The sequence below is a fragment of the Carcharodon carcharias genome, chromosome 31 (assembly GCF_017639515.1).
Source record: "Carcharodon carcharias isolate sCarCar2 chromosome 31, sCarCar2.pri, whole genome shotgun sequence".
NCBI lineage: Eukaryota > Metazoa > Chordata > Chondrichthyes > Lamniformes > Lamnidae > Carcharodon > Carcharodon carcharias.
Genome location: NC_054497.1, coordinates 14270662 through 14289211, shown reverse-complemented (window position 1 = coordinate 14289211; position 18550 = coordinate 14270662). Strand labels below are relative to the sequence as shown.

At 41.8% G+C, this 18550-nt stretch overlaps 1 protein-coding gene across 1 annotated transcript in view; it reads left to right on the top strand.

Annotated features, from left to right (window-relative positions):
- tnrc6b (trinucleotide repeat containing adaptor 6B) overlaps positions 1-18550 on the top strand; it is a gene marked incomplete at its 5' end in the record, with an annotated part of 70584 nt that overhangs the window by 39489 nt on the left and 12545 nt on the right. Inside the window, 13 exons of the mRNA XM_041177623.1 lie at positions 488-536; positions 1320-1465; positions 5082-5216; positions 5675-5809; positions 6349-6441; positions 8246-8438; positions 8554-8709; positions 12125-12286; positions 12783-12929; positions 13959-14054; positions 14760-14969; positions 15837-15916; positions 17762-17901. Of these exons, the coding sequence (XP_041033557.1) occupies positions 488-536; positions 1320-1465; positions 5082-5216; positions 5675-5809; positions 6349-6441; positions 8246-8438; positions 8554-8709; positions 12125-12286; positions 12783-12929; positions 13959-14054; positions 14760-14969; positions 15837-15916; positions 17762-17901 (1742 nt within the window). The remainder of the gene's footprint in view (positions 1-487; positions 537-1319; positions 1466-5081; positions 5217-5674; positions 5810-6348; positions 6442-8245; positions 8439-8553; positions 8710-12124; positions 12287-12782; positions 12930-13958; positions 14055-14759; positions 14970-15836; positions 15917-17761; positions 17902-18550) is intronic.

Below are 18550 nucleotides of genomic sequence, written 5' to 3'. Positions count from 1 at the left end.
GTCTATACATGGCCCAGCCAGAACTGGACACATCTTTGCGCCTTGTTGTTCAATTCGGCAAGATCTGCAACAGTGCAGGGTTCCCCTAGCGATAGGCATTGTAGGAAATGTTGCACAGTCTGTGGCTCAGTTCCACATTCCCAAGTTGTCGGGCTGGTTGTATATCCCCATTTGCTTAGTGACACCTTTGAACGACCTACACCAGCCCTAAGTCTGTTAAGGCACTTCCAGGTTGCCCAGTTGCAATTAGCTCCTGGGGAAAGGCTTTCATCTGGTAGTATTTCCATCGCTGGGGGTTGTTCGAAACTGGCGCTCACCCGACGTCATCGCACACTGTTTCACTCCAGTTCGGGCCGGGTGAGCGCCCACCCAAGGGACAAAAAATTCTGCCCATAGTAACAAACTGGCAGCACCAAATTTTATTTTATTCATATTTTAATAGTTTGCTATTTTAATTGTTTATTACAAGTTTTTGTTCCATTCACAGAGGGAGTCTTCCGAAGATGGTGTTAGTAACAAGATGGACTTAACTGTTGGTGAGTATTAAACAGAATAAAGTTGGGTTATTTCAGGCAGCTGATATGCTTTAAAGCTATTTTTTTTTAAATCACCCTTGTATTCTAATAGTCAACAGTTAACAATGCAGACAATGCTGAGGTTGAGCATTGATGCATATAGCATCTTCCTTGCAATTCTTTCCTCACCACTCCTGAAAGTTGATTCTTAGTGGGGCACAGTTGAAACCACCCTATGATATCTCAAACCTTCCCTTCAGATGAGATGTTAAACTTGAGATTCTGTGAGATTTCTCTAGCTTGCAAATGTTTTAATTATTTTGATTATGGAGAGCAAAGTTTCTCACTCTGATTTACCTTTTCTCCTCTCCCCATTTCCTCCTCCCTGCTCTGTGCTACCATGTCCACGTGCATCTAGCTTCCAACTGGGTCATGGGATAGCCGTCATGATCAGAAAATCTTAATGGCTTTTGCCCTAATCAGCCTAGAATATTTCTGTACCCCAACAGCTATCCTGCCCGAGACCATCTAATTCAGCGCAAAACATGAATTGAGCCTGAGACTTTCTGGTCATAGGATATAATATCATATCACAAAGTGCAAACGATCAAGTAACTCTCCTTAGTGTTGACATTTTCTTTCTTTTGCCTGGACTGTAGATGTAAATAGATAAGTAGCTTGGTGACCATCTCAAATGTATACAGAGAGATACTCACATATATACTCTTGCCTGTGTTTGAGAGGAAGTGCAATTTAACTGGGTTGATGTCCATCATTAAAACCAGTCTTTTCTGGCTTTTCTAGGTGGTCTACCAGACAAAAAGCTGGAATCTGACAAACGGGGAATGAACATGGATTACAATGGAATAATGAGGAAGGACCGATCAGGATTCCGGCCACCAAATTCCAAAGACTCGCCCACCACAGACAGTGGACCCTACTTTGAGAAAGTAAGCTTCCTACTGCCTGTTATTTATAGATTTAAACATGTGCATTTATGTAACTTTTCATATCTTTCAGAAACATCCTAAAGCATTTCTTTGAAATGCATTGACTTTTTTTTTAATGTAGGTCAAAGAAGCAGCCATATTATACACACTAATGACTTGCAAACCGCAATGAACAAAAGGCCACGTCTGTTTCTAATAGCTAAATGCTCGAAATAATCAGCAAGTCAGAAAGCATCTGTGGAGAGAGAAAAACAGTTAATGCTTCAGATGGAAGATCTTTTGTCAGAACTGGAAAATGTTAGATGTAATCAGTTTTAAGCAAGTACAGAGACAGCAAAGTGGGGGAAGGGGAGTAAAAAAAAGAGAAAGGCTGTGATAGGTTGGAAGGCAGGAAAGGATAAATGACAAAAGGGATAAAGGTGCAAGCAAAGGGGGTTGAAAACAGGATAGCCATCTGAAATATGCTGGAAATAATTAGCTGGTCAGGTAGCAATTTATTTTGCCTTTTATTCGCTCTTTCTAGTAGTAGCTGAGGGAGGGACATTGACCAGGAGACCAGAAAAAATTCCTACTCTTCAAATTGTTCCGATAGATTTTTAATATTTTCCTGAACCTTACTGGAACAGAGAGATATATCACATTCTAAGGGAAGCAATTTTTGTAATGCAGCCACTCAGTTGGTACTTTAGTGGTTAATCTAGGTTATCACTCAAGTCATGGAGTGGGACTTGAGCCCACTGCCCTCTTGACTTGGAGGCAGGCATTTACCTATGAGCCAAGCTGACAGAATTTCTTTCTGTTCCATTTAATGTAAGCTTAGGTTCATTTTTTTTGTTAGCGGCTGGTCAGCTAATGGAAAGCAACTTGTATCTGCCACTGCCAAACTTTTTATTTTGCATATTTAATTCTAAATTTGGCCCAAAAATGTGGAATATTTTCAGAGTCTCACCTTCCATTTCCCTGACCCCTTGTTAAAATTGAGTTTACGATCTGATCCATTTGAACCAAACAATTCTTAAGTGTCTTTTTGCCTGGATTTTTATGTATCATAAGCGGATTATACTAATTATTAAGGTTATCAGTAAGTTTTTTGATCATCAAATTTAAGCCTTAATTCCTTCCCTAACTGATTTTGGACTTGGTAAAAATTGTTGTGTTCAGGCAGCACTGAATTCCAGTGGTATAAATATTGCAGATGAGCTAAGGCTATTGGGTATTTGATGGTTGTGTAGTTCCGGTTCCTTTACAGCCTGTCTGCTAAATCTTAGATAGCAGCAATGAATGCACTAACACGTAGCTCTGAGGTAAAGTGCATGGCATATGGAAAGGTTCATCTTGTGGAATTTTAGATTCTAGATTCTTGCAGCAACCAGAAAAATAAGGACCCTGCAGTGGAACGAATTGCTCGAGTACTGTAGAAAGCTCCGTAGCCCACGTATTTTCTGTACCCAGCTGGGCTTGTATGTGAAAGTTTGATTAAGGCACTAATTATATCTAACTGTGTGTGTGAGCCTAACTGCTTTCTCTTCTCGTTTTTGTTTCTTCCTTCTGCCATTTCCACACTCATCTTTGTGCTGTTTCTTGTCTGTTTTCCCAACTGCATGCTGATTGGCTAACCCTCCTTCAGCTGACTTTGCCTTTCTCCAATCAAGATGGGTGTCTGTCTGACGAGGCACCTAACTCGCCCTTCTCCCCTCCTCCGAGCTGCAAGCTGTCTCCCTCGGGCACTGCTCTACCCACCGCCAGCCTCGGCTGCATCGGCTCTGGTCTTAACATGCAAAATCTAAACGCTAGACACGTAAGGGCTGCTTTCTGAATGTGTCTTCTGACTGGGATGTTGTGATATTGTGCGATCAGTTTCATTCTAAGCAAACAAATCTAAGTGTCTTTTCATGCCTGGGTTTTGTTATGTGCTGAAAAGGGAATGAACTAATTAGTAAGATTATCAATAATTTATTTATCATTAGCAAATTTAAACCTTGACCTTCTCTTCCCCTTTACGCAAGTTAAATTCTGGTTGTTATATGTTTCTCTCCACTCCTCTGAACCAGTTGTGATGCTTCTGTACTACAGCAACATTAATCATGATAAAGAGAAAAAGGGTGAAGTCAACTACTTCAAAATCACTAATTGGAAAAAACACTAATATTTGCAGTATTAAAAAGCTTTTGGTATACTGTAAATTATGCCAAATAACCTTATACAGCACCATGAACTATTTTCTAGTGACTAGAATTATATTTTTAGAGCTAGCAACAATTGTTCTTTTTTTAATACTGCAAAATATACATTTTTCCTTTCGGGGGGGGGTAAATACTATCCTATTTTCTTTTGGTCTACACACATCAACTTCAGTTAGGAAGGCTTAAGGAGGGGAGTGAGGAATTTGTCTTGTGATCAGCAGATTTGTCCCTTATTTTCCCCTCGTCCCTTAGAGTGGACACACTTGAGCAGAGCTGAGAGGGGTTACCTCATTATATGAAAGTTCACAATTGTGAACTTTTAGGAGCTCTTGAGTGCAGCTCTGAAGCCTGCATTCTTCTCCTCAACTATTTAATAGCTCATCTCTGTTGCTGCACCAGAAGTACTTTCACTAAGATGACAGTAAAATGTAATGATGGATTTGCAGATTTTTCATACTACGGCCACTTATACTATGGATAAACAGTCTAATCCAGACTCTGTCTGCAAGGCATTTTGAGATATAACATAGTGGAATGGAATATTGTTTCTTACAGCCCTTTCACAGGATGGACAGAGAGAAGGAAGTGGGTGGTACTGTTATAGTTGTGGGAGCAATTTCATGTCCTAAGTAGAGAATATTGCACAACACTGAACAGATGAGAGCTCTGATCCCTGAGGCTTCAGAACCTGAGAGGTTAAAAATTAGCCTTTTAGGTTTACCTTTCTAAATAGGGGAAGAGTGGTCATATCACAGAGGGTCCCATCTCTGGAGTGAATGACAAAAATAAACAGTTAAAGAGCCTTGTCACAGTGGAGCACTCAATAAGGGGAAGTGTCCATCATTTTGGGATTGCCCCCACCTTTCCAAATGGTATACTCCACTCACCAATTGTGGAACAGATCCACCACTGGAAAGGAAGAGGAGCAAAGTGATCAATGCATTGCTATCACTACAGAGGGGAGACTGATGCGTGGATCGACAGCAGGCCGCTTTTGAAGCTGAATTACTTGTGACATTTAGGCTGGAAGTAGACAACCACTGCTAATAAATATCAAAACAGTCAGGAAAATTAGATAGTCCAGTGTGGAGCCAACACAGATACTCAATCTCTGAGAATCTGAGACCCACAGTGGAGCGCTTCACCACTTGGGGATTGGGAAAAAGGAGACTTGCAGTTAAAACAAACTTCCGTTACTTCTATGACTACCTTTGGTTGTGCTATAGGCTGTTCCTCTGCTCGGTAGTAGAATAGCATGGTGATGGGCAAATGTCAGCACAAGAACTGGATTTAGAGGCTAGTTGCAAAGATTGTGTTGATGTCTGCATCCTGTGGTGACTTCCTTCCTGATTGAATTAGTATTTAAGTGATGCATGAAAGTGTTCACTGGCAGACAATCTAATTGACTTAATGTTTCCCTCTCTCTTTCATAGAATGGCAATCATGGTTTATTTGGCGGTAGCACAGCACAATCCAGGGGTGTGCATACACCTCAAGTGCAACCCATGAATTCATCCCAGCCTAACCTTCGGGCTCAAGTGCCTCCGCAATTCCTGCCCCCTCCTCAGGTATGTCACACTAAGTCACTTCTGAGCTACAGAGCCTTTCCGTTCTCTATCCGCTCTTGCTGTACGTTTATTTGGGAGATAGAGTGGGGGTATCTGAATTTCGGGAGTAATAGACCAGCTCTTGAATAGAGATTCAAATCCAACCCAGGCGAATGGGCTAGACTTTACAATGGATGCCTGATGGTATCATTGAGTTCCTGTAATGGGAAATAATTTCATTCTTCAGCGTTGGCATCCCTCAATTATTAATAGACATTCCACCAGAGAGTTAGAAATGCTGCTAATCCCATGTCACTTTCATTACTGCTGTACCCCTTGCCTCTTGATCAGCAGAGAACATTAGCAGTCCTACTTCTGAGGTGAATGCAGAACTGCCGATTAAGGTTAGAAAATTGGAGTGTTGATGACTACTGTTTTATATATTAATGTGCTATGTGGATTCCTTGCTCTGATTGTAGGTTCCTGCCTCCATGTTGAAGCATGCCACTCCGAATGGCGCCCTGAACCCAGCCCTTTTTAGCCTTGGTCCTCAACTATCCCCTCAGCAAATAGCTATGCTCAGTCAACTTCCTCAACTCCCACAGCTCCAGTTGGTAAGTAATGTTGTATTACACCATGATGTTGTAATACCAGTTGGCTGTGTCGTTTCTGCTTGGCTTCATTGTGTGACATGGACCATTTATGTAGAATGATGGCATGCTGATGCAGATTCTGAAGGGTAAAGGGTTCTCCTGCGATTGCAGCACATCTTCAAAGCTGTGCAGAGCATCTCTGCATTCAATTTGTGGTTCAGTGTAATTTTGATTTTTCTGCTTTGGGTGAAGCAGTTTTACCTTATTCAAAGTTCAGTTCTTCCACTTATCCAATGATGTTACAAAACATCCCCAAATGTACAAATTGCATTTGAGGGTGGCAGATACAAGGAGTGATGAATTTTATGTCCAGATTGCTTGTTGAATGTAACAAAAGGCAAAATATTTCATGCCACCTTATTCCTGAGTCTGACCTTGATGAGAATCTAAAGTATACAACCTAAAACAAAGTAAGCAAAATCAGTTAAAAGAATCTGGTGGTCTCATTCACTGCGACTTGCTGCCCCCATTCACTCTGGCATTTTGTCCTTCCTACACAGGCCTACCAGCTCTTGATTCAGCAACAGCAGCAGCAAGTGCTGCAGAACCAACGGAAGCTCTCTGCCGCTGTCCGACAACAGCAAGAGCAGCAAGTATGAGATGCTAAACATATGAATCTGTGACATACTGACATTCTTACTGTTCCATTTTATGTTGCAAAGGAATTTGGAGAACAACCTTAATGCTTTTATTAATGATTGGGGATGACTTTTATTTAAGATATCTCCCTTCACTGCCACTTGCTACCACTCTTTCTTAAGCGAGGAGTATTGAACAGTCAAATCCACAAATAGCTGCAATATCACTGGTGCATCACTATCAGTGCTGCACTCCAGTTTAACCTTCGAGTGACAGCATTCAGCTGGGCTGGTTAGAATCTGTTGAATCTTGTACCTGTGCCTGGGGTTGCCTCACATTGTGGTGGAGTGCCTGCTGACCCTACTGCATGCAGTCTAACAAGCTAGCTGGGGAATATTAAAACTCACGTAAGGGAAGTGGCCCAGAGTGACAGCTGGATCCTGTATATAATTTTTTTCTGCCCTCTTTCTTTCTTCAAATAATCTTCCATTTAGGCCCACTCTCCCAAATCTACTTTCTAGTTACCTTTGAGAATCACCTGAAGTGGCTGTAGTGCAGTTTAACTTGGTAATATATTTGATATTTTCAAAATAATAAAAAGTGAAATCAATAATTAGTTAAACACACACACACTGGTGAAAACCAAACCTAACACATGCTGAATAGATTAAAGTCTGTTGTGATTCATGCGAGATATGGTCACTGGACCACATGAAAATAAAAACCTGCATATGTTGAAAACCTAAATTTAAAATTGGAAAATTATAAAAATATACATGTTGATTCATCTTTAATAGACAGCTTTCCTGTATTGTAGCCTTTAGTTAAACCAGTGTTTGGCATCACATAGTGATGCGGTGAAGTTTGACCTTCCACATTGATTTCCAATCTTATTTACACATCCCCTGGAGCAAACAACAGACAAGTTTGCAGCGTAGGAAGGCAAGATAAACAGCAAAGTGAGCTGACTGTAGCTTCCATTGCACATCTCTAACTGGATACAGAACAACTTCTGGAGATGGGATGGAGGAGTGGTGGTTTGAGCAGCCCTGCGTCCGCACAGAGGGACGGGAGGAATATGTTTGCTCTTTGAACTGCAGTGTGTTCAATGACAGTGACCACCCCCCCTCATGAAAATCCTGTTGAGAGTTCAGATCATGAGGAAATCGAAGGCTCAAAACATTCAGCTCACTGCAGATTAATCCAATAAGGTTGAAAAGATTTTAATACTGAGCTTGCATCTTGAATATTACTGTTGAATTTCTGCTGCTTGCTGTGGACCATTCATGGTGAAGTCATTTATTCTATCCTTGTCATAGACTTTTTTTAATCTTCACTTTATGAAGCCTAACTGGGAATTCATTTCAAGTGGAGGGAACAGTAATTTGGAAGCTTACAATCAGGTCATGGAAAGTTTTTAAATAGGTGTTCCGGTATATGAAAATTTATTGATGTAGATTTCAAATAACTTTTATAAGTACTCTTCTTCCTTTCTAAAACTCTTCCCTCTTCCTCAGACATTTTCCAATACCCTGCCCAAGTGAACATTCACTCTCTAAACTCCCATTAGATAAATGTCGACAGGCTGTTTGACCTTTTGTGGGAGCAGGGGAGTGAGAGAGGGGAATCATTGTGACCTTTTTCTTGGAGGTTCTGTTATCTTGCGTCAAAACATGAGTTTCATTTTCATTAGTCTTTACCATTCAGCACTTAGAAGGTTGGATGGGTGGAACAAACCAGATTACTGAATAATGGAAATGAACAAGTGACCCTCTATGAACCGTATTTAACACTCACTTGTGTGGTCTTTTTTCTCAGCTTGCCCGTATTGTAAACGCTCTGCAGCAGCAGCAGCAACAGCACCGACACAACAGCACCCCTGGGATGAAACACTCACCATCGCATCCCGGCATACCCAAGCAGCACCTGGATAATGTTGTGCCTAATTCTCTTCCCTCTGGCCTTCCAGACTTCCAGACCAAAGGACAGCTTCAGCCAGGTTACCCAATGGGTGAGTCACCTCACCAGGTTGTCTTTTTGTTTTTTAACCTGTTCTTTATACAAACCTTTTACACGGGGCCCTTGGATTTTGAGTGAACAACACTAAAACGTCTTTTGTATTTCAGGCCTGGGTTCAAACATGAACGTAAACCAGTTAGACGTCAACAGTATTGTAGGAATGAAGGAACCTCAGTCCCAGCAATCTCGACTGAAGCAGTGGACAACCATGGAGGGTCTCTCCCCTGCCACTCCGCCGCCAGATCACAACCCCCTCAAAAACGGTAACTATCCAAAAAGTGCATGGAGCTGTGCACTGAACACACATGTCAGCTTCCACATTCTTCCTTTCTTTAACCCTGGTGCTGAATGAAGACTTTTGCAGTGTTACTTGCGCTAATGGATGCTTTCTATTTCCCTTTCTGTTCCTTTCTCCTACAATCTGCAGCCTTTCAAAACCCAAATTGATACCTAATCACTTATTTACTGTGCCTTCTGTCTTCCTCTTTTCAACTTTGGTAATGTCCTATATTTTACGTCTTGGACTTTCACCTTGATTTCTCAATCAGGCTCAACAGCTGATTGATTATGAATAATGAAGGCACTCATTTTGAACATAACCGTCATATAATAAATTGTAATGTAGGAACCCTTGGCTTAGTTTTCTGTTCGTCTTTGAAGTTGCCAGATTAGAATGTGATGCTCCTTACAGTCAAGCAGCCTGTTGGCACTGTCTAGGTTCAGGTCTGAAGAATATTGAGTTCAGTGAGGTAGCAGAGGACTTCTGGAGCCTGCAGAACTGAGCCCTAGCAAGAGTCCCAGCAAGTGATTAGAAGACAAATGGAATGTTGTTGTATATTGCAATGGGAATGAAGTATAAAAGTAGGCATGTTTTGCTACAGTTGCCCAATATAGGGGCATTGATGAGACCGCATCTAGAGTACAGTTTTGGTCTCCTTACTTAAGAAAGGACTATAATTGCATTAGAAGCAGTTCAGAGAAGGTTCACTCGACTGATTCCTGGGATGAAGGGGTAATCTTGTGAAGAAAGGTTGGACAGGCTTGGCCTGCATCCATTGGAGTTTAGAAGAATGAGAGGTGATCTTATTGAAACTATAAGATCCTGAGGGGTCTTGACAGGGTGGAGCTGAAAGAATGTTTACACTTGTGGGAGAGACCAGAACTAGGGGACACAATTTAAATATAAGGTGTCTCCCATTTAAGATAAGATTTTTCTTCTCTGAGAGTCATGAGTCTGTGGAGCACATCACCAGAGAGCAGTAGAGGCAGGGTCATAGAGCCATAGAGGGCTAAAGCGCAGGAAAAGGCCCTTCGGCCCATCGAGTCTGCACCTGTCAAACAAATACCTAACTATTCTAATCCCCTTTTCCAGCATTAGGCTCATAGCCTTGTGTTCTATGGCATCGCACGTGCACATCCAAATACTTCTTAAATGTTATGAGGGTTTCTGCTTCTACCATCCTTTCATGCAGAGAGGTCCAGATTCCCACCACCCTCTGGGTGAAAAAATTCTTCCTCACATCCCCTCTAAACCTCCTGCCCCTTACCTTAAATCTATGCCCCCTGGTTATTGATCCCTCCATCAAGGGGAAATGTTCCTTCCTGTCTACTCGATCTATGCCCCTCATAATTTTATACACCTCAATCATGTCTCCCCTCAATCTCCTCTGCTCCAGGGAAAATAATCCCAGTCTATCCAATCTTTCTTCATAACTAAAACTCTCCAGCCCAGGCAACACCCTGGTAAATTTCCTCTGCACTCTCTCTAGCGCAATCACATCCTTCCTATAATGCGGATTCCAGAACTGCACGCAATACTCTAGCTGTGGCCTAACCAGCGTTTTATACAGTTCCAGCATAACCTCCCTGCTCTTATATTCTATGCCTCAGCTAATAAAGGGAAGTATCCCATATGCCGCTTTAACCATCTTATCTACCTGCTCCACTACCTTAAGGGACCAGTGGACATGCACACCAAGGTCCCTCTGATCCTTGGTGCTTCCCAGGGTCCTACCATTCATCATGTATTCCCGTGCTTTATTTGTCCTGCTCAAGTGCATCACCTTACAGTTACCAGATTAAATTCCATTTGCCACTGATCAGCTCATCTAACCAACCCGTCTATAATCTCCTGTAATCTAAAGCTATCCTCCTCACTATTTACCACCCCACCAATTTTCGTATCATCAGCGAACTTGCTGATCAGCCCTCCTACTTTCAAGTCTAAATCATCTATATATACCACAAACAGCAATGGACCCAACACCGATCCCTGTGGAACTCCACTGGACATAGGCATCCAGTCACAAAAACACCCCTCGACCATCACCCTTTGCTTCCTGCCACTCAGCCAATTCTGGATCCAATTTGCCAAAGTACCTTGGATCCCATGGGCTCTTAACTTCATTATCAGTCTCCCATGCGGGACCTTATCAAAAACCTTGCTGAAGTCCAAGTAGGCTACATCAAATGCATTGCCCTCATCTACAAACCTGGTCATCTCTTCAAAAAATTCAATCAAATTGGTCAGACATGACCTCCCCTTAACAAAACCATTTTGACTGGTCATTGAATATTTTTAAGGCAGAGATAGATTGACTCCCTTGTTAGTCAAGAATCTAAGGATATAGGGAATTGGAAGGAAAGTGGCATTGAGGCCACAACAAAAACAGCTGTGATTTTATTGAATGGTGGAGAATGAGGGCCTGAATGGTCTACTCCTGCTCCTAAACCATATGTTGGTATGTAGTCTAATGAGCATGATGTGGTGGTGTTGAATCAGAAGTGGGTCACTTAGTTGTGGTTATTTTTTTTTAATTGACTGTGACATTTAGTGTAAAACATCAATAAATTCCATTTGAATATGTGGAAAGTTTTTAATTTATTTACAGGATGTGGGCATCACTGGCTAGGCCAGCATTTATTTCCCTAAATGTCCTTGAGAAGATGGTGGTGAACCACGGCAGTCCCTGTGGTGGTGTATACAAAAAGAGAAATAAACCCAGTCACTTTTGTCAGTTTTTTTTCTGCCCCCTAAGGTAAAGAGCGAAGGTTCTTGGGATGACAAGCCAAGGAGGGACCCAGTCTGAAGAAACATCTAATGGCAACAATAATTAGACTTTAATCATCCTCCAGACTTATTTAGGCAGCTTGCTTCTGAGCAGAGGTCTTAAAGGAACAGGCCAGAATAATAACTAAGCATTGCAAAAATGTTCTATGCCCCAGAGTACTCATCAGCGATGTTATTGGCGGTAGTTAACTTTAGGATTCAAGTTGCAAGCAGTTTTGTGTGTGGGTGATGGATTTTGGGATGTTTGATTGGAATTTGCCCCTGAGAATCAGTTGTGAGACCAGGTGAACTGATCTTTCTCACTAATTGCATTTGGGAACTCTCGGGAGCAGAAAAATACCATCCTGCTGCATTCAGGAGGAGGTCTGGAGAATACTATTTCAGACTTTTACTCAGCCTAAATTGTTTGAGTAGTTTCAGACACATTTGTTCCCTATCTGATTATCCCATACTGGATTAGATTGCATTGTAGGGATATGTTCAACTGTGTCTTGCCTTCCCTTGTTCAGTTCAGATATACATATGCACCAATATCTCTGGAGCTGCGTTGCTGATTACCCAGCTAAATAATCTGTGTATTAATCCTGTATTTTTATGTTACTTTGCAGGTGCTATTTCTAGCAGCATGGCACCACCGAAGTCTCGAGATAGTCTGCCCTATTATGAAATGATAGCAGGCGACTCCTTGGCCAGCCATTCAGGTCCTGCGAGTGACAATTGGTCCACCCCTAAGCTCTCGAATGGTTCCAGCAGCTCGAGTTGGCCTCCAGGTCTGATACTACTTGTGCACTATGTTTAAAAAAAGAACTTATATGATTTGTTAAAATGTGAGCTCTCTATGATAAACCAGATTGCACAAGTAATCTTCTTTTGCAATCTGAGAGACTAGCTAACCTTTAAGATAGGAATTCTAAGCCTTTGTATAGTTTGGCAATTCTGATCACAAGTCAAAGAATAGTGTTTCTGAACAGCGACGAGGCATGACCTGGATTCAGTGCTCACCATGTCCCGGTATCTCAGTGCCCGCCAAAAGAAACCAATTTTAGGGGAACTGCAGCTGAAGCTAAATTCCAGCAGGCATAAGAGAAATCAGGCACCTCGGTCAGTGCAGCGCTCCTTCAGTATTGTATTGGAGTGTCAGCCTAAGTGAAAGTCATTGTGAGAAGTGTGATGATGTCAGCTTGCCTTCCAAGTATAAAGTAAAGTTGATTAATAAATGTCTTTGATGCATAACCCCCCCCACCCCACCCTTTATCTTGGTTTCAGAGTTCCGCCCTGGGGAACCATGGAAGGGTTTTCAAAACATTGACCCTGAATCAGATCCCTATGCGACCCCAGCGAGCATGATAAACAGCTCTGCAGCACCCCCATCCCCGGACTCAGAACACCAACTTCTCAGGGACAGGAGCACAGGTATGTGATCATGATTGCTTTACCTTCTGTTTTATGTGCTTTTAGTTTTGCTTTATATTAATGCCCAACAGTGAGCCTTTGATTCAATAATTCCTATCTTGGGATATTTTCCAGAACCTCTGGTGAAGGAATAACTGAGCCAGTTGTCTCTTTCTACTAAAATCAGGGTATATTTGCAAGCTTTCTACAGCAGTTAGTCAGTCAGTGCAACTTGTGGGCATTTTCATCCAGAGAAAGGCAAGGCAATTCTCATCTTGTACGGTATAATTCTCTTTCCTTAGTGACAGCACAGAAATGATCCATATATCCCTGAGCTTAAACTGAGTACGGAAATGATGTGTCTCTTAACTGTTGCTGAAATCACCAAGGATCTGAATATTGTTCAGAATGTCACCTGTTCCTGGGAGGACTGCAGCATCCATTCGTCACCTAACAGTAGATTACAGCTGTAATGTTGTGTTGGAAGTTTTAATTATTTCTTGCACTCTGTGAAACCAGTACTATCATCGCCTGACTTTGATTTTACCGCTCTACACATGTCACATCAGGTAGAAATTTTACTTAGCAATTTCTTGGACTTGTGTACATAACTAATTTCAGAAAGTTCCAAGTTAAGTCATTGAAGAAGCAATCAATTAGCAAGCCTCATCTGTACTAGAGGAGAAAATTGAGAAAAGCCAACCAATTGAAAGAATCACCCTGCCATTGCCTTTTGTCCTTCTTTCTTGTGTCCAATGCTGCAAGTATCGAGTTGCCCTCATTTGTAAAGCAGCCACTGTGTAATGATCATAATATATAAAATATAATGGCAGATTTGTGAAATTTCTGTACTATCTCCAGTTGAAACTGTAATGACCAGTGGGGCAAAGCCTTGGTTGTTACAGGCCTGCCCATTTGTTACTTGCGGTAGCAGTTGTAGTGTTAGAACAAAATTTCAGTCACAGACACTCTGTGCATCCTTGGTTTGAATGCTCCCTCTTGTTAAGCTGTGAATTGGGTTGATTACTGGTTCTGTCTTGTTTGTCATAGGGTCCAGTTCCTCCCTGAACACCTCGCTGCCTTCACCCGGTGCCTGGTCCTATAGTGCCTCAAACAGCTCCTACAGCACCGTACAGAGCACTTCAGGTAGGGCCATGCTTTGTTTTCCCAGAGCCTATTATGTGCCTGTATTAACTGTTAAGACAATGATGAAGAAGGACAGGTGCTTGATCTAGGGTTTCTATAAAGTACAAAACCAAATTCCTTGTTTGATCCACATAATGTGTGATGTGAAACTTACTGCAGATAGATTTTTCATAAGCTTACATTTATCTAGCACCTTTAACATATCAAAACATCCCCAAGGCACTTAACAAGAACAATTATCAATAAAAACATTAAACTGTATTCTGCCACAAGTTTGAGCCAGTGGTACAAAACCAACCAGAGTAATTAGCATCTCTCTGGTTCAGCTACACATGCTTCTTAATCTTGATGCCCATCCTCACCCCTTCCATTAGTTTCCTTTGTCACCCAATTGCCTTGCTATTATCGATCGAATTCAGCTATTCCTTGCCCTTCTACCTTATCTGACCTGTGCTACAGGTGATCTTCACTCCCTGTCACAGAGATTTTTAGTAAATATGTCATCCACTTTCCAAACAAATTTAATATATAAACAATTTAAAGGTTCCAGAATCACATTTTTAAAAATTTTGAACTTGTACCTGAGCCCTCAATGAGAATATCTTCAGCATTTGGTACCATTTTATTGGTTCAGGGGTTTCCCTCATAGCCCAGCCTTGCCAATTTTTTTGCATTAACTGGGTCTGAACCATGTTGTTCTTTCAGCCAAGTTCAATGACTTCAAGTCGACGTGGTCTCCAGATCCAATTGGGCATCCCAGGATGTGGAAGAATCAGATGTCATCTAAAAACACTAACCCGCCAACCCGGCCGCCACCAGGACTGACCAATCAGAAGGCCCCATCATCTCTGTGGGGCAGCGGAGCGCCCCGATTCAGCAGAGGGTGGGGCGTACAGGAATCACGATATGCCCTAAGTATGTACCTTGCTCTCGCTTTGTATTTTTCTTTCATTCCATTCTTTCTACCTTTTTTACTTGATTCGATTGAAATCTATTTTAAATCCAGTTACCCTGACACTACAATAATTTTTTTTTTGTTTGTTTGCATACCCAATAAGAGGAAATGCTAGGCCTCGAGCCAGTGAACTGATTTTATCTCATTCCCATCCTTTTTGAAAAAAATCTATTTTCTGTCTAATAGTGTCATCTTGGCCCCAGTGCGCACAGAGAGAATCAGGATGATGACTTTGAGCACATAATCTAGGTTGAACCTTTTAGTGTACCGCTTGAAGGAGTGGTGTATTGTCAGAGGTGCTATCTTTCGGATGAGATGTTATACCCTTGGGTGGATTTAAAAGATGACACTGTTGGTGAAGGAGCAGGGGAGTCCTCAATCAACAGCCAGAAACAGTTTAACTGTTTAGCTAGATCTCATTGCTGTTAGTGGGATCTTCCTGCCATCAAATTGACTCCTGCATTTCCCTACATAACAAAACTGCACTTGGAAGTAATTAATTGGCTGTGAAACACTTCAGGGCTGCATTTTAAAGGCTGAAGAGCACTTTGATGCATCCTGAGGATGAGAAAATGCTATAATTACAAGTCTTTTTCCTCAAGCTTGGCATTAACTAATCATAATCCTGATTTACCTCATTGCCCTTTGACATTCTTTAATCTTGCTAGTGCCTTTCAACATGGGCTGTGGCTCTCAATGTTAAAGAAACAGTTGACAGCTCTCATCAGTCAGTTCACAGTCACGTTGACTGAATTGTCCTTTCGTTTCCAGAAGAAAATGGCACTTTTTTTTAAAAAAAAAACTAATTTTTTTCCCTTTCTCTTTAGGTTCCAACTGGGGTGATGGCAGTTCGGGTGGATCTAGTCGGGTCAGCTCCTGGCTTGTTCTTCATAATCTCACTCCACAGGTATAGGAATTCTGTAGAATGATCAATAAGGAGAGGCGTATCCCAAAGATACTTGAGATTCCTTATGGATTTGCAGTGGTTTCACCAGGATTTTGGCAACGTATAATAGTTAGGATCACCTGGCATTGCATAAAAGTTCCCTGGTAGCCACTAGCTTTGGAGCATAAAGGGAAAGAGAAGGAGATCTCTCACTAATAAACCTCTCCCTATCGCTGATGAATAAAGGAAAGTTTGTAGGGAGCATTGCCATGTAGCACTGCAGTTGGTTTACCTGAAATGGAGTCTGAAATGGAGAGCAGGAAGGAGAGAAAGAGAACTGGAGTTATAGACTGAAAGTAGAGAAATATTCCAGGATTCCCTGAAGTTCTTCCTTAAGAGACCAGTAAGTCATAAAGCATGAAGTTACGGGCATTCATATGATCCCAGTAGTCGTTTGGTAGTACAGAACTTGTGGGTTTTTTTTCTGCAATACTCGTCTAAGCTTTTCGGGTTGCACTCACCAGGACACTCACAAGAATACCAATATAAGGGGGAAAACAACAGTTTATACTGTATACAAAGAGAGTACTGATTGGTTGGCAAGTGATGTTGCCATGGAGAATGCACCAGTGATGATGACTGACAGTTAACTGCCAAGCATTGTTTGAAATTTAAACCAGGCAGCTTGACCCTGATTGGTCAAAGCATTGCCCTGAGGAATGACTGTCACTTATTTGTTTAGCTGCAGTGTATGTATATGTTCTTTCTGTCTGCAAAGAACAGGGCTCTGTGTATTAAAATATGTGGCTCTCAGTACATGCAAATGTGCGCCACACTGCGAGCCCAACTGACAACCTTAAATTAGCACTTTGAGGATTATTTAGCAAATGTTGTCCAATCACGGGATCACATCTAATGCTGGACACTTTTGAGTTTTGCAGGCACAGGCTGGTTGGGTGCGGTCTGCACCCTGCCGCGGCAAACAACGGCTGGGACATGCTATTTGACACCATTCACCAGATACAGTATAAATTATTGTTTTTCCCCTTTATATTGGTATTCTTGTGAGTGCCCTGATGAGTGCAAGACGTAAAGCTTAGACATGTCTCTTTTCTCAGCAATATCATCACTACAATAGTGCAGTGACACCAAAATACTCTAATGTTTAATAGTGACGGTTTAGATATCACTTGTACTGATAACAAAAACAGTTGATATTGTGAGATATATCACAGTAGCAAAAATCTGCAATAAGTGCAGAAATGCATAACAAACCTCTCGGGTCTGAACAGGAGACGATTAACGTTTATGTTAGAAACCCAATGTGTACCTTATAATCTCTCTGTCACCAATCATTTTTATGAAACAAATATTAGATACATGGGAAAGATGCACTTCTTTTCATAATGTATTCAAATGAGTGGGCGATAAAACCAAGTTGTAAAGCAGAAAGACTTCATTGCTAACTGGGCATCCTTTTCTCAAAAGCAAGTGAAAATTTTGCTATTTGCTGGCTGATATCATTGACCCAAAAGATGTGTTTCAACGATTAAACGGTTTGTAGCAGCACTATTAGTATATGTCCTGCGCAGTGTGCTACTGAGACCCTCGGTCTTTGAATAAGTGTTGGGTTGCAGCTCAGGTGGCATTTGGCCCCAGCAGCTTTTGGCTGGGGAAGGGGGTAGAGTGAGTGGCTGGGGAAAAAAATCAAGCTTGATGGTGAAGCCCCTCCAATGGAATAGGCTGCGACAATCACTGTAGCATCGCGCATAAGAGTTGTCACTTGGCTGAGTGACTGGAGGAAAGTGTAGTGCCAGCAAGTTTTTTAAATGAAGTTTAAAGAGCTTAAATATTGTTTCTTCTTAGATTGATGGCTCCACCCTGCGAACAATCTGCATGCAGCATGGCCCGCTGATAACATTCCACCTGAACCTGACACACGGCACTGCACTGGTCCGATACAGCACCAAGCAAGAAGCTGCCAAGGCCCAGACTGCGCTGCACATGTAAGTCCTGGCTTTGATATGATGTGACTGGTTTATTCCTCACTGGCTCCCTCCATTCGTGGGCTCCTGGCCACCAGAAAATGTTCTCTAGTCAGGGAGGTGGGGGCAATCTCATCACGACAAACCGCTGACAGCAGTCCCCTTTTCAAAATTGAACAGAATTTTAGCGACAAAACAGAATGTGTCCTGGAACACCTTTATCCAAATTAGCAGAACTGTAGGTGAACTTTTCAGCTAGGATTTCAAAGCAGTTCTTTCTGTCAGAGCTTAAAAGCTGCTAATACTGAGAATCTAAAATGAAAGGAGAAAATGCTGGAGATACACAACAGATCAGCCAGTGCCTGAAAGGAATTGGCTAGCTTAAAATTGTGCTTTGATGTGTTTCATCAGAGTTAGAAACACTTGTTTTCTCTCTGACACTAACTAATGTGTGATATTTGCAGCATTTTCCTCTCTTGATTTCCAACAGAATGGTTGTTTTTCTGCTTTGGGCAGTACCTCTTGATTGGAGTCAGATGTCCTTAGGGAATGATTCAACGTTGGTTGGACCTGGTAAAACTTCTCTGCCAGTTGAGTCTCTGGTAGCAGTGAACCTTCCTTGTTTATATGGCCTTACCTAGCTGCTTCTCAGGATGAGATTATTGAATCC